General features: G+C 41.7%; 1 protein-coding gene across 2 annotated transcripts in view; it reads left to right on the top strand.

The window, feature by feature from the left end:
- Positions 1 to 3,877, top strand: part of baiap2l1a (BAR/IMD domain containing adaptor protein 2 like 1a) — a 29,109-nt gene extending 25,232 nt beyond the window's left edge. For both annotated transcript variants that reach the window (XM_041963027.1, XM_041963026.1), the window contains exons 13-14: positions 1,566 to 1,606; positions 1,747 to 3,877. In XM_041963027.1, coding sequence (XP_041818961.1) covers positions 1,566 to 1,606; positions 1,747 to 1,819 — 114 coding nt within the window. In that variant the 3' untranslated portion in view covers positions 1,820 to 3,877. The remainder of the gene's footprint in view (positions 1 to 1,565; positions 1,607 to 1,746) is intronic.
- Positions 3,878 to 15,844: the final 11,967 nt, after the last annotated feature.

Genomic DNA, 15,844 nt, shown 5'->3' with positions numbered 1-15,844 from the left:
GCAGGGAGAGACATTAAGGACAAGAGGCTGCAGACACAATTTAATTCCGTGCCTGCACTGTGTCAGCTGACTGAGAATGAAGTAGTGGCTGTTCAGCCAGCAGACAAGCCCAGGCACACTTCTTTCTCATCATCATCATCACCCTCCTCACTGCTCCGTCTGTACTCGGTGTCCTTTGTATCTGCTGCCTCAGGGTTTTACTGTGAAATAAACCACAGAGGGATATACCTTCCCAGAGGGAGGAGTCCCAGCGCTTTCCCTTTTCGTATCTTATTCCTAATATTATGAATATTCAGACAAATTTTTCAAAACTAAGTTCAGCATGGACAATAACTTGAATATTCACACTTGTAAAAAGTCCTTGTCCTCCCTTTGACAGTTTGTTCAGATGGCAGAGGGCTGACTGTGCTCTTTGGGTTTGTTATTGTGACTGTGGGCCAAAGGTGGCCCTTGTTTTAGGGACTTTAGTTCCCTGAGTTAGCTTCTCAGGCAGCATTCCAATCCTTTCTCCTGTAGAGGCGATCCTAAATTGAGGTGTGTCAGTTTCAGTGGTTGGCTTAAGTACTGTAGTACCATAGTTACTCTGGGATCAACTGTTTACACTGAATAGTTTTTCAGGTTTACACTGTTTAATGGTACTGAAAACTAGTTTAGTTCTTATATATTTCTGAATTACTTATTACATAATTTTGGCAGTTTTACTTGAAATATCAGTATCCCCATGCAAGTCTACAAAAGCCCAAACTGAAATGTTGTGTTTATTCTTAAATGAGGAAAGTCAGAGGTTGGTGAGATCAGTACACAACCTCAGACGAGGCGCTTCCTGAAAGGCTGAGTTCAGGGACAAAAAGTCTCTGAACTGTGGCTGCGTGTTCAGTGACTTCTGGATGTTGTCTGCTCTCTATTGGAAAAGCACGGTAATGCATGGTCTTGTTCAACTCCTAATTATAAAGACTTGCATCTGAAAAGTAGAGTGAAATCATTTGAAGTTATTATAAAAACTCCCTAATTTTATCAGCCCTTGTTGTGTTCTTATCTGATCTAAAATGAAAACAACATCCTAACCTACGAACTCACGGGTTGAGTCCCTCTAAAATATTTATGAACTGTTGTAAAATGCCATAAACTTTCTTTACGGCATTTTATAAACATTGCTGCAGTCGCCCTCAGGGCACATAGCTCAGGTGTTTATCTTCCACAATCGTCCCCATGCTCACTTGGCTCTGTGGAGGCGATACGATTATTGTCATCATCCACAGGTTAGGATAAAAGAAGAGTGACTGTCACCAGCCTTTCTAGATTGTCTAGATTCCAGACTCACTGAGGTCTGAGGTTGTAGCTTAAGTATGTGTCGAAGCTCCGCTGGGCTGATTAGTCAGGAGGAATTAGGGACAACTGTTGATGAGAAATCTTATCAAACCAGTCTGGCAACGCTGACTTTCTTCACAGCTGGAGGGAGGGTGTGGATTTGTGGTGACTGTGGTGGCATGTGTTAAATGTTGTGTGATATTTCTCTTTGTCCACTGGATCTTTAAGGGTCTTTTCCTCTGTGTTTTTGACAACAGGTTTCTTTAGTCAATGGGACTGCAAAGGCTCCCTTTCTAGGGTGAGTGACCTAACACAACTAACAACAACTCAAAGATGTTCACAGAGTTATGTCAGTAATTAAGGGTTGGTTGATGATCAGATGATGAGTTATACACGTTATACCAGCATCGTAATTTTATTCCCCTTTTCTTCCCACAGAGGAGGGAATCCGTTTGCCACAGTCAAGCTGAGACCGACTGTCACGAATGACAGATCGGCGCCAGTCATCTAACACAGAGGAGGAAGGTTTTCACCGCTGTCATGCCTTCAGGGGACTCGCGCAACATGTGACCCCTGCGACCCACTGAATATCACCCCAACCTGACATCTCACCAGCCTGCATGCTAGTCTCTCTCAGTACCAGTCAGCTCTATTTAAGGGATCCATTGTTTCTTGGCACAAGTGTGTTTTAGTGTGCCAGTGTGTGTTTTTCATCAGCCACGACAGGGAACCATTGCATAATCAACACATGGAGAAGCAGCGATTCTGCAAAGTGTTGCTGTACAAAGAAAATATTTTGTGTAGTGTGTTAAAGGGATACGTCACCCCAAAATGAAAAATCAGGCTTTGTCTAATCACTGAAAGTTGTAATTAAATTGACAAATACATTGCGTTTCCTGTGGCTGCTTCACAATAAAAGCCACCAAGTGTTTCAGCAGTTGAACACTTTTACTGTGAAGCAGTGGCTTCGTATGGCTGACACATAACACAGACAATACAGCTCTGTGTAAAGGCAGTGAACAGCAAACAGCGGGGCTGATATCAGTGAGATAAAATTGCGCTGGATCACATGCATCATTTCCCGTTAATCCCTCATGTAGAGGTAGACAATCGGAATCCAGTGTGGGAGTGGCGGACTCGGCCACTCCTGATAAAAACTACTACAGTTAGTAGATACTGAATGTAAATACACGAATGGTTATTGACTGTGATGCGGACCATAAATAGTGTGTAGCAAAAATAGGCTTTGATTTCATGAAAATCATGAGAAAAAAATATATTGTATTTATTATATTAAATAAGTTTTTAATTAAAACTAGCCAAGACGTCTAAGCCCTCTTCCAAAATACTGAAAGGAAGCATAAAAACCAAAAACAGTTTCTTTAACTTTTTTAACTTATCAGTTTCACCATTTCCTCACAACACTTTTCCACAACATCCCAAGTGTACTTTTCTGCAAAATATGACCCACCTGTTCAGTCATTGGTTACTAAACACATATATTACAGTGTACAAGGATTCTGGATAAATTTAAGGGACATCTTATGCTTGTGTGTACTGTATGTGAAGATGAGGCTGGGATAAAGCTACCGGGGCTTATTGTGTGTCTGATGGTCCCACAAATGGAGTTTGTACTGACATGACAAGATAAAACCTGAATGTTCGTTTTGGGGTGAGCTGTCCCTTTAAGAAAAGAGCTCAGAGCTCTGACAGTGTAATAAGGTCTTTTCAGGCTTGTTTGTGCTGCAGTCAGTGCAGTGTATGAATACAGAATGAAGAGATCCACATGTAATCAATAGTGGCCTGATGCTGATGGAAAAAAGACCAGCACCCAGGCTGTCTTCCTGACTTGCTAAAAAAAAAACATATTGTTATTTCTATTTTTATGATTAAATATTTTTGTCTTTCTTTTTTTTTTACGAGGCATTGTGATGTACAGAGGTTGTGAGAATGAAGGGAGAGTGATGAGTTGGGAAAAAGGGTTTTGTCATTTGAGTGAAGGCAAAAAAAAAACAGTCTGCTGTTTAAAATGAGAAGGCTATTTATATACAGTGAGTTTATATGAGATATTTAACTAAAATGTGTTTACAGAGTTCCTCTCTGTGAAGGTGCACCTTTGAATATGATAGCTACTGTGCTCATGATCCCACAGAGAATTTGATTTGACTGCTATTATGTATTTTAGATGGGCAAAATAACTTTTTGATGAAAGGATTATGTTTCACTCCTCACGGTCTCGCTGTCGTTTAATGTAGATTCTGTGCACAGTGCGCAGTTTATGCAAAATAAAAACATACCTTTACTGGTAGACATGGGTCGCTGTTTTGAAATCTACAAAGTGTTAACTGTTCTGTTAGGAAGTGACTTTTTCTGCCATGTACTTGCTTTACAGAACGTAAATGTATGAACTGATTGATGATACAGGTTATTGATCCTCACAGACCCACTGATGCTAAGTGTGTAAGCAAACCCATCATACTGACATAGTTATTGCCTCATGCTTTCTTCAGAGTACCTTGCCACTGTGTTGACACATGTAGTCTTTTTTTTCTCAATAAAACAAGGTAAAGTAAAAGTCTGCATCACTGGGGTTTTTTTCCTGTTTTCTTCTCACAGGCTTCTGCGACAGGTTACAAAATGATGGTCTGTTTTCACTCTTCCTCCTTTAGAAGCATAGCTGAATATTATCAAACCAGTTGCCATACACAGATTTGATATACAGACTATGATAAAGACTGTTAGACAAACTTAAAAATATGAATAGAGAGGTTTGTTTAAGGTGTGTGGGCAGGGGTGCAGCTATCACAGAGGGTACAGAGGTCATGTCCTCAGTATTATTGGGTCAAAATGTGGTTGGAGTTGCCTGAAGTGCAGTTCACCTCTGATTCAGCTGTGATTTACACATTTTGACTTCTTAAAGATCCTCCGATGTGCTGTTTTTTGAGGGGTTTGTGCCACTCTCAGAATGGCACAAACATCCCTTTTCACTCCCTTAAATTTAGATGACTGCCATAACTGACACAGTTTTCTAATGAGACTTTTTTGCTTTATTTACCTTCTGTATTTAGTTCATTTTTCTAATACTAATAAATGTAATCTCATCATGAAACTTGGACAATTAAGGGATGATACCATTTGTCACTATTTCAGCAGTTATCAGAGACTGATTTAACACAAGGAGTCTCTCTGCTGCAGGAATGACGTTAATAAAATATGAACTTCTGGCAATGAATGTCTGTCTGAGCTATGATTAGCAGCGAGTGGACTGTTGAATATCTCTTTGTACCTGGACTGTATAAGTCATGAGAGGTCCATACACCACCATCTGGCACTGCAGACACTGTGGACAGCTCCTATTCATATCTCCTCAGACCTAAATTCACTGGTCCCATCACGTGACCAGAGATACTCCCAGATTTGCCATTTCTTAAACTTATGTGCCTAACGAAGTCTCTCTGGAGGGAAAAAATACATCTGATCAGACAGAAGTAACAATAAGACTGTCTGCTGGATTTATTTTCTTGTTACTAATGCTGAGGATTTGGTCTTTGGTCAGCAGACATTAGAATAAATTTAACCTGTGTCAGTGTGTTTAGAATTTGGAGTAAATGTTCTGATATCTAAAAAATGCCACATATCTCAACGTAATAACCAGCATGAATGCCACTCTTTATATTAGTAAAACAGAAAAAAGGAATGTGTGATTTGTATTTATCTCACAGAATCAGTCATTTGTAAAAGTAGCTGAGAAAATCTGTCCTTTCATATGTTCCTATTGTAATGCTATGAATAATCCCTCATTTGTACTTCATTGAGCTGGGTGGTGCTACTCTTTAAGTATAGTGAATGTTGCAGTTTGTGCCCTGTTGTAATGTCTCCATCTTGTGGTTCTAACAGGAACAGTCCTTGTCTGCGCAATGTGTTGATATAACACATGCATTATCATCGTCAGAATGACTCCTTTATAGAGATGAGTTGGTCATGTTACTTGGTCATAGCTGTTATTCATTATATTCGACAATAAGCTCCTTCCCTTCCTTTAAGTTGTTTGCTTTATTATTATTTAGGTTGTTATTTTTCTTTTTTAATTAATGTATTTCATTCATGTTAAATATTTATTGCACATGTTTAAATATCTTTATTGGCAATTGCCAGTTGTATATGATTATGTGATCCAGTGTGTAATAATCAGGAAAAAAAAACCCATTTATCATTGTATCTCTGACAATCCGATCAATCTAAATTTCATTTCAAGTGTCATTACCAGTGATGCTGTTTTGCGGTTGACACGTTCTCTGGGAGAACGCGACAGGAAAATTAGTCTTCTGTGATTCTTGCTCTCGAGCCATCATAAATTTGTTTTGCCACATGCAAAACACATTTCTATCTTTACAGCACAAAAACAGGGGGAAATAAGGTCCAGGTTAAAAAAGTGCCCTCAAAGCATGTATGCAAAGACTGAGGGAACAAACAGGTGTTCTGGGTCACATGTCTGATTTAAATAAGATGCAGGCCCAGTTAACAGGTCATTTTAAACATCCACTTTATAGACAAATAAAGCAGGGAAAGTCTGCACCAGTGCTGCTTCACATACTAAAACTTCACCACTGTAGCTAAAAGAGAAATAATTGGTTGGGATTATTTCTTTAGCTCTTCAGGACTGCACACAGCACGTACGATCCAGTGTTGTGCAAGTTCACACTTCAGACGAGCTAACTCAAAGTTCGTTTCACACAGATTAAAATGAATTTCATAAATAGTTTCAATTTTTGAAGTTCAGTCCCAAAAACTGAACTAGTTCTCTTTAATTTCTCCCATTTTTTGAAAAATGAGCCGCACAGGTAGCGGGCAATTTAGTCTAGTACAAGTCTGGGAAACAAAGGTGTCTGGTCCTGAGAGAGTGTGAGATTGAATGTTTTTTTCCAGTGGAATCTGGACTGTTTCGTTTATGAAATTCGTTCAGATATTCATGGCTGCGTCTGAATTGCCCTGTTGCTTGCCAGATGCCGTAAAGCACAGTGCGTTAGTGAGGCTCATGTTCATATTCATTAGATGCAAATGGATACGTTCAGTTCACCGTTCATCAAAAACATGAGCACATTCAACGCACAACACAGACTGCACGTGTATAAGCCCTAATTATAAGCAGCATTAGCTCTGTATAATCCTACAGCTAACAGCTAGCTTTTTGTCCCATTTTGTAAAATAAACTGGAAAAAAAGTGGATCATGGATTGCGCTGTCTGTCAGATGAAAAGGTGTGTAAAGATGTGCTATATTAACCCATAAGACCCATTTCTGCTTTTAGGAAAATTATAGGGGACATAATAGACCACATAGAACACATTTCTGAAAATCAATGCTAACATGGTCAGTGACATGCTGTTGTTTAGCACTTTCTCCGTATTGCATGTTAGCTAAATTTGGTAATTAGCACCAAATACTGCAGAGGCTGATGGGAATGACATTGGGTTTGAAGGTATTTGGCCATAAACCGAAGTACTGGACAAATTAATTATTGAACTGACAGAGTAGCTGGAGGTCAGAAGAGCAAGAAGGCAGAATGACAAACGTCACTGGGGTGCATCATCTGGGGAACTAGCCTGCAAGTTGCAATGTTTCAAACCACATTAGCTTGGCACTTGTCATTCAAAATTACATTCACATACTCTTTTGCTTTCGTGGGTACATTTTTCAGGTGACATAATTTCAATTAATGAAAGATTGTACTCTTGGTTCGCGTTTCAAATGTTAACATTGACTTGAAGCAAATGTTTTGAAGTTTATCTGCCTTTTAGCTCTGGTCAGGCTCTCTTCACCAGCTAATCTCTGACATTGCTTGATGTTTGCTGCTCGTAACAGGTAGTGTCTGTGGGTTGATCAGAGATGGAAATGGTTCAGATGTGACACTCAAGCAAAACAGCAAAGTTGTGTTCCAGAAAACCAAAACTACGAGCCGAAAGACATTAAAATGCTCCAAGGAGCTGAGGGGAGGGATGCCTGTCAATTATTAAACATGCTCGTTTGACACATTGACCACAAAAATATTGAAAATTGCAGTTTAATCAAAATAAGGCATATGTAGCTAGAGGTATGAAAATGTCTGAGTACAACTTAAATAATATTTAAATAAGAATTTTGCTAATAATAATCATGTATTAAGTGAAATACATCACAACCAGTGGTGTTTTTCTGCAGGTGAAGAACGATGTGACATAAAATTTGCCTTCTGTGCACTTTCATGTCATCATAAATTTGTTTTGGGACATGCAAAACACCTCCTGTTTCCATCTCTCATTCTGACACATGAACACGACTAACAACCCACACCCACACATGCAAGCATTATTGTATATTTGGACCACAAAGCAGTGAAAGGCAGTCAAAGAGTTTGGAGAAGCAGGAGAGGGACAACCACAAAAAAACACTGCTGACGAGGTGGGTGTTCATTCATACCTTCATGATTTACAGTTCATGCTTTTAAACCATGCTGAAATATGCCGTTGGCAGGGCAATGGTTGGTTTACCACTTTGATCCAGGCCAAAATATCTTAATAACTATGGGATGGATTGAACTGTTGTACAGACATTCATGTTCCCAAGAGGATGAATCCTGTTGCAGACAAATCTCCTGCTGTCCTGCACAGCACGATTGAGTTTTTTAAAACAAAGAATCGACTCGGGGAAGGTATTTGTGATATGATGTGTTGAGGGTTGTGCTGCTGTGCTGCTGTGTTTTTCCTTTTTAAAACACCAGCCATATACAGTGTCTTGCTTCTGTAATGAGTAATTTTTACATCATTTACTGGCCTAATTTAGGCAGACCACTCCCAAAAGGGTTAAAAATTGAATCAGTTGTGTGTGTTGTTGCCCAGCAGCTCATGATCTCCAATGTAGCTGCCTAATGAGGTGTTGTATCACTGCTGTTGTTTGATGGAAGCTTTCTTTCCTTTTCTTCTTCTCCTCCTCAGGCATCCATCTATGTACAGTCGAAATGTCAGTCAACTCCTCTTCCTCCTCCAACACCTCCCTCAATTCTCTGCCCTCTCCCTGCTTAAATTCCATAAGTACCGTTTTAATCAGCACTGCCTTCAGTGTCACCAGAATCATCCTCCTTCTCCCTCTCTCCATCCTCATCCTCTATCTGGGTCTCCAACAATGGCGGCAGCATCGCTCCTTCACTTCGGCAAGCCACTCGGACATCTTCACGTACCACTTGGCTGCCATGGAGCTGATCTGGGTCTTGGGGTCAGGCCTCTCGTTTTGCAGTATCACTACTGATCTCCCAGTGCTAATGATAGTGTGCATCTGGCTTCAATATATCTCTTACTATGGAGAGAGCCTTTTTCATCAGCTTACTTGTCTGGAGCGATACCTGGCTGTTGTTCACCCCATCACCTACCGGGGGTTAAGAAAGGCGCGAGGGGTCAAGATCAGAAACGTCAGCATTGGGTGCACTTGGCTGCTGTCCTTTGGGTTGACAGCTGCATTGTCAGTGAAATCTCCTGCTCTACCCCAAGTCACATTGTTTTGCCCTTTGGCCTTCTCTTTCATTGCCATCTCCTTCTGCAGTCTTTCTGTTCTCCGTGTTCTGACTCGCCCAGGGCCAGGGAATGGGGGGCAGAACAAAGAGCGAGCTGACCAATTAAAGGAAAGGGTATTCCTCACCATCATGGCCATAATGGGAGTGCTGTGGCTGTGGTTTGTAGCCAACCTTGTTTCCACTGCTCTGTCTGTCTCACAACTGCTGAGCCCCAGTGTCAGCTGTGTACTGAGAGCATCTGCACTCTGGTTTAGTCTGCCCAGCACTTTAGTGTTACCTCTGCTGTATCTACACAGGGCAGGAAAACTATCATGTTGCGGTTATAATAATGGGTAGAGATAACCATTGGATTGCATTTGAACAAAGTCAATATGATTGGAAGATTAAGAGTGTATTAGGTTATATCAGACCAGTGGGCAGTTTGTCATATCATATTACACACACTCAGAGCAGGCAAGTGCTGTTTACAATCGGATTTAAAAGACACCAGACCTTTTCATAAATTGTCTGATTCCTTACAAATGCTCGTATTAATGGACTGGATATTTGTGTGTGTTTATTTGGAAATGTGTGTTTGAGTTCAAGTTCCCTAAATTGCAATGCTATCTTTGTGAAAATCAATAAAGTATACTGTACAATTGTAGCTGTTTCTGTATTAAAATGAAGCAATAAATCTGTCCTTAATTACTTTCAATTGCAAATGTGTGTGTTTTTGTGTGTTTTGGTTGTGCAGCCTCTACAGACATCATTTGATGCAGCTCATGTTACAAACTGATAAGATAAGGTAAAATAAGATAAGATAAAACTGTATTAATCACCAGGCCGGGGAAATTCAGGTATTACGGGCAGCAGGTAATAGCAGTTGGAAAAAAAAAATAGCAACAGAAATAGAGAAATTCAAAATACAAAATAAAAGCTGACTATGTACACTATATCACCAAAAGTATTCACTCACCCATCCAAATAATTGCAATCAGGTGTTCCAATCACATCCATGGCCACAGGTGTAGAAAATCAAGCACCAAGGCATGCAGACTGTTTCTACAGACATTTGTGAAAGAATGGGTAGCTCTCAGGAGCTCAGTGAATAGGAGATACTGTGATAGGATGCCACCTGTGCGACAAGTCCAGTCGTGAAATTTCCTCACTCCTAAATGTTCCGCAGTCAACTGTCAGTGGTATCAAAAACATATATATTGCCGCAAACAACTACAGAAAAATTGCCACAAAATATACTGCCAAGAATGAACTGATTGTACACAAATTGCACATGGTGGATAAAGTGACGACAGCATTTATGCTATTGCACAGTAATAAATATAAAGGTCACAGTAGAATAGCAGTATGTATTGATAGGTAGAGTACTCAATGAGAGTGGAAAATGTCATGCCCTCCACCTCTGGCTCCATCTAGTGGAGCATTTGTGACCTTGTTCCTGTTTATTCTGAGGGGCTGGAGGCACAGCTGTTCCTGCTCTGAATCAATTGATGATTGCAGCTGCAGCGAGGAGTGGCCTTTCATCATTCATACTGCAGTCTACTGTATAAGAAGCCAGCTGACCACGACTCAACACAGGATCGTAAAAGATCGTTTGTTAGTCTGACTGCCTTTGGCTCAGTACTTTTGATTCTCTAGCATTGTCACACTGTGGTGAGGTCTGTCTTGTCATGGGGTTTTTTGTCTTGTCATTTCCTGTTTTATTTTGAAGGTCTAACTCTCCTCTTGTTTCAGAGCACTTGCCCTTCCTCATGTGTCCCATGTGTCCGCCCTGATTACCTATTGTCTCCACCTGTTCCTGATTACCCTCCATGTGTTAAATAGTCTGCGTCTCCCTTGTCTTGTGCCAGTGTGTCTTTGTCCGTCGGCGATTCACCCGAGCCTGTCTTCTCCCTTGCCCGTACCACAGCCACAGTTATAAAAAGGACTCAACTCTATGACCATGTATTGATTTCATTTTGAGTATTTAATAATGCCATTTGGACTCACAAATGCACCAGCAGTTTTCCAAAATCTGATTGACCTCAGAGACATAATCAGCAGATTCGTCTTTGTTTACCTTGATGATATTCTGATTTACTCTCGCGACCCTGAACGACATGTACAACACGTATGTATGGTGTTAGAACGCCTATGGAAGAATAGACTTTTTGTAAAAGTAGAGAAATGTGAATTCCATGTTTCAACTGTCTCTTTCCTGGGCTACATCATCTCTCAAGGCCAGATTCAGATGGACCCATTAAAACTGACCACTGTAAAAGAATGGCCAACCCCAGAGACCAGGAAACAGCTGCAACGTTTACTTGGATTTGCTAACTTCTACCGTCGGTTCATCCGATTATAGCAAGGTGGCCGCTCCCCTCACCACCCTAACCTCCATCTCTCGTCCCTTTGTTGTTTTGACGCCTGAAGCTGATGCCACCTTTTTGGATCTGAAGGTTTGTTTTACCTCTGAACCTATACACATTCAACCTAATCCTCAATGTCAATTGTGTGTTCTTCTCACACTGTCTGTCCCCGGCGTGCACTGAAAAAGATACCCGGTTTGTGCTAGAAACAAAAATTCTAATTGTCCCAGTTCAGGTCTTCTGCAACCCCTACCGGTGCCGTCACGACCTTGGTCTCATGTGGCTGTGGATTTTTGTTGCGTTTTTCCCGTTTCAAGTGGTAATACTGCCATTTTAACTGTGGTTGATCGTTTTTCTAAAGCCACTCATTTTATTCCTCTGCCTAAACTCCATTCTGCCAGAGAGACTGCTGACCTGATGGTGAACCATGTGTTTCGGCTGCATGGAATTCCAGCAGATATCATTTCAGATCGGGGGCCGCAGTTCGTCTCGGAAGACTGTAAGGCATTCTGCACAGCTTTGGGAGCCAAAGTTAGCCTGACCTCCAGTTAACACCCACAGTCCAACAGACAGACTGAACAGCCAAACCAGTCTCTGGAAAAGTTTCTAAGATGTCTGACTTCAGAGAACCCCACTACTTGGAGCGATCAACTCTCATGGGTGGAGCATGCACACAATTCTTTGGTTAACTCATCCTCTGGTTTATCTCCATTCCATTGCTTGTTAGGATACCAGCCTCCACTCTTTCCCTCTCAAGAGCAGGAATTGGCAGTACCATCAGTGCAACACTTCATTAGGAGATGTCAAAGACTTTGGAAGAAGGCAGAAACAATAGAGTCACAGGCAAATCGACGGCATACCCTGGCTCCAACCTATGCCGTTGGTCAAAAGGTCTGGTTAAAGGCCAAGGACCTTCCCTTTAGGGTAGAGTCCTGGCTTCTTGGTTTGTAGGTCCTTTTTCTATTGTTAAATTTATCAATCCTAGTGCGGTCCAGTTGAAGCTCCCATCCTCTCCACCCTACATTCAATGTATCCCAAATAAAACCATGGTGGATGACTCACCGGTGTTCACTGTAAAGAAGCTGCTGGATGTTCGGAAAAGAGGAAGATAATTCCAGAACTTGGTGGATTGGTAGGGTTCCGGACAGGAAAGAAGTTGGGTATTAAGGAAATTAATCATGGACCTGGAATTGATTTGTGACCTGAGGAGACGTCACCCAGAGAAGTTTGGATGTGCTCCTGGAGGAGCACATAAGAGGGGGGGTACTGTCATGCCCTCCACCTCTGGCTCCATCCAGTGGAGCATTTGTGACCTTGTTCCTGAGTATTCTGACATGCTGGAGGCACAGCTGTCCCTGACTCGCGATCAACTGATGAGTGTAGCTGCGGCGAGCGTTGGCCTTTCATCATTCACACTGCAGTCTACTATATAAGAAGCCAGCTGACCATGACCCAACGCCAGATTGTTAAAGACCTTCATTAGTCTGACTGCTTTTGACTCAGCACTTCTTTGGCTTTTTGAAAACTCCGCTCTATCCTTAGTTTGTTCTGTGCTCTAGATACTCTCCTCGCTCACCTCGTCTCACCTGCCATTCCGCAGCCTGTTCTGCTGCATCTACCGGCTCCATTCCACCATCATCCACCTTCACCATCCGCCATCCAGGAATCATCCTGCCCTCCATCCTGTTATGTCTTGTCGTGTCTGTTAAGTAGTTTGTTTCACTAGCATCAAGTTTGTCTCACACTTCCTGTTTTATTGCGAAACCCTAACTCTCCTCTTGTTTTAGAACCCTGACTTCCTGGTGTTTTTCCCGCCTGTCTGATTGTCTGCCCCGCCCTGATTGTCTCCACCTGTTCCTTGTTACTTCATGTATGTATAGTCTGCGTCTCCCCTTGTCCTGTGCCAGATTGTCTTGTGAACTTTGTGATCCATGTCAGTCCCGCATTGTTACCTTACCTACCTTGTCTGTCTTGTAAGCATTTTTGGTTTTCTAGTTCTGTAAAAAAGTATTATCCTTTGTGTTTTTAGTTTGTTCATTGACTACCAAGCGCCTTTTGTTCATTGTTTTTGTACTGAGAGCATTTTTGTTATTAAACAGGACTTGAGTCCTTTTTTCTACCCTGATGTGTTTTTCGAGTCGTGCATTTGAGTCCAGTATCTCATGCCTGAGCACTTGTGTCACATCCAGTCCGACATCTCCGGCTCCCATTGATAGTATTAGTAGTGTTAGTGCTTAGATCTTTTGGCTCGTCCATTCAATAAACTTAGGCAAGGTATTTGGTATAATTAGGTAAGGTATTTTGGTTAATATTAGGTAAGGAATTTTGTTGTTGTTTTTGTAAATCTGTTACTTGTAGTTTTCTGCGCCGGTCTGATAGGGTGTTAATTTATAATTTGGAATTGTACTTCCATTTCCTTATAGACAACCGCCCGCCCATTATAGGGTGCTAGAAGTTTATCTTGTGTTTTGGTTTTTCCTATGCTCTGTCAGCATAGCACTTTGTAAATACACTTGGTAATCTTTTTGCCAAGCCTGTGTCTGCCGTGTCTGTGTCTGCACCTGAGCATCCGAGACCTGGTTCATAACAGGTAGTGTCTGTGGGTTGATCAGAGATGGAAATGGTTCAGATGTGACACTCAAGCAAAACAGCAAAGTTGTTTTCCAGAAAACCAAAACTACCAGCCGAAAGACATTAAAATGCTCCAAGGAGCTGAGGGGAGTGATGCCTGTCAATTATTAAACATGCTCATTTGACACATTGACCCATTATAAAAATATTGAAAATTGCAGTTTAATCAAAATAAGGCATACGTAGCCAGAGGTATGAAAATGTCTGAGTATAACTTAAATAATATTTAAATAAGAATTTTGCTAATAATAGTCATGTATTAAGTGAAATACATCACAACCAGTGGTGTTTTTCTGCAGGTGAAGAACAATGTGACATAAAATTTGCCTTCTGTGCACTTTCATGTCATCATAAATTTGTTTTGGGACATGCAAAACACCTCCTGTTTCCATCTCTCATTCTGACACATGAACACGACTAACAACCCACACCCACACATGCAAGCATTATTGTATATTTGGACCACAAAGCAGTGAAAGGCAGTCAAAGAGTTTGGAGAAGCAGGAGAGGGACAACCACAAAAAAACACTGCTGACGAGGTGGGTGTTCATTCATACCTTCATGATTTACAGTTCATGCTTTTAAACCATGCTGAAATATGCCGTTGGCAGGGCAATGGTTGGTTTACCACTTTGATCCAGGCCAAAATATCTTAATAACTATGGGATGGATTGAACTGTTGTACAGACATTCATGTTCCCAAGAGGATGAATCCTGTTGCAGACAAATCTCCTGCTGTCCTGCACAGCACGATTGAGTTTTTTAAAACAAAGAATCGACTCGGGGAAGGTATTTGTGATATGATGTGTTGAGGGTTGTGCTGCTGTGCTGCTGTGTTTTTCCTTTTTAAAACACCAGCCATATACAGTGTCTTGCTTCTGTAATGAGTAATTTTTACATCATTTACTGGCCTAATTTAGGCAGACCACTCCCAAAAGGGTTAAAAATTGAATCAGTTGTGTGTGTTGTTGCCCAGCAGCTCATGATCTCCAATGTAGCTGCCTAATGAGGTGTTGTATCACTGCTGTTGTTTGATGGCAGCTTTCTTTCCTTTTCTTCTTCTCCTCCTCAGGCATCCATCTATGTACAGTCGAAATGTCAGTCAACTCCTCTTCCTCCTCCAACACCTCCCTCAATTCTCTGCCCTCTTCCTGCAATTCCACAAGTACCGTTTTAATCAGCACTGCCTTCAGTGTCACCAAAATCATCCTCCTTCTCCCTCTCTCCATCCTCATCCTCTATCTGGGTCTCCAACAATGGCGGCAGCATCGCTCCTTCACTTCGGCAAGCCACTCGGACATCTTCACGTACCACTTGGTTGCAATGGAGCTGATCTGGGTCTTGGAGTCAGGCCTCTCGTTTTGCAGTATCACTACTGATCTCCCAGTACTAATGATAGTGTGCATCTGGCTTCAATATATCTCTTACTATGGAGAGAGCCTTTTTCATCAGCTTACTTGTCTGGAGCGATACCTGGCTGTTGTTCACCCCATCACCTACCGGGGGTTAAGAGAGGCGCGAGGGGTCAGGATCAGAAACGTCAGCATTGGGTGCACTTGGCTGCTGTCCTTTGGGTTGACAGCTGCATTGCTCGTGAAATCTCCTGCTCCACCCCAAGTCATATTGTTTTGCCCTTTGGTCTTCTCTTTCTTTGTCATCTCTTTCTGCAGTCTTTCTGTTCTCCGTGTTCTGACTCGCCCAGGGCCAGGGAATGGGGGGCAGAACAAAGAGCGAGCTGACCAATTAAAGGAAAGGGTATTCCTCACCATCATGGCCATAATGGGAGCGCTGTGGCTGTGGTTTGTAGCCAACCTTGTTTCCACTGCTCTGTCTGTCTCACAACTGCTGAGCCTCAGTGTCAGCTGTGTACTGAAAGCGACTGCACTCTGGTTTAGTCTGCCCAGCACTTTAGTGTTACCTCTGCTGTATCTACACAGGGCAGGAAAACTATCATGTTGCGGTTATAATAATGGGTAAAGATAACCATTGGATTGCATTTGAACAAAGTCAATATGGAA

This window comes from Chelmon rostratus, chromosome 21, assembly GCF_017976325.1.
Source record: "Chelmon rostratus isolate fCheRos1 chromosome 21, fCheRos1.pri, whole genome shotgun sequence".
NCBI lineage: Eukaryota > Metazoa > Chordata > Actinopteri > Chaetodontiformes > Chaetodontidae > Chelmon > Chelmon rostratus.
This window is presented reverse-complemented; position numbering and strand designations above follow the sequence as displayed.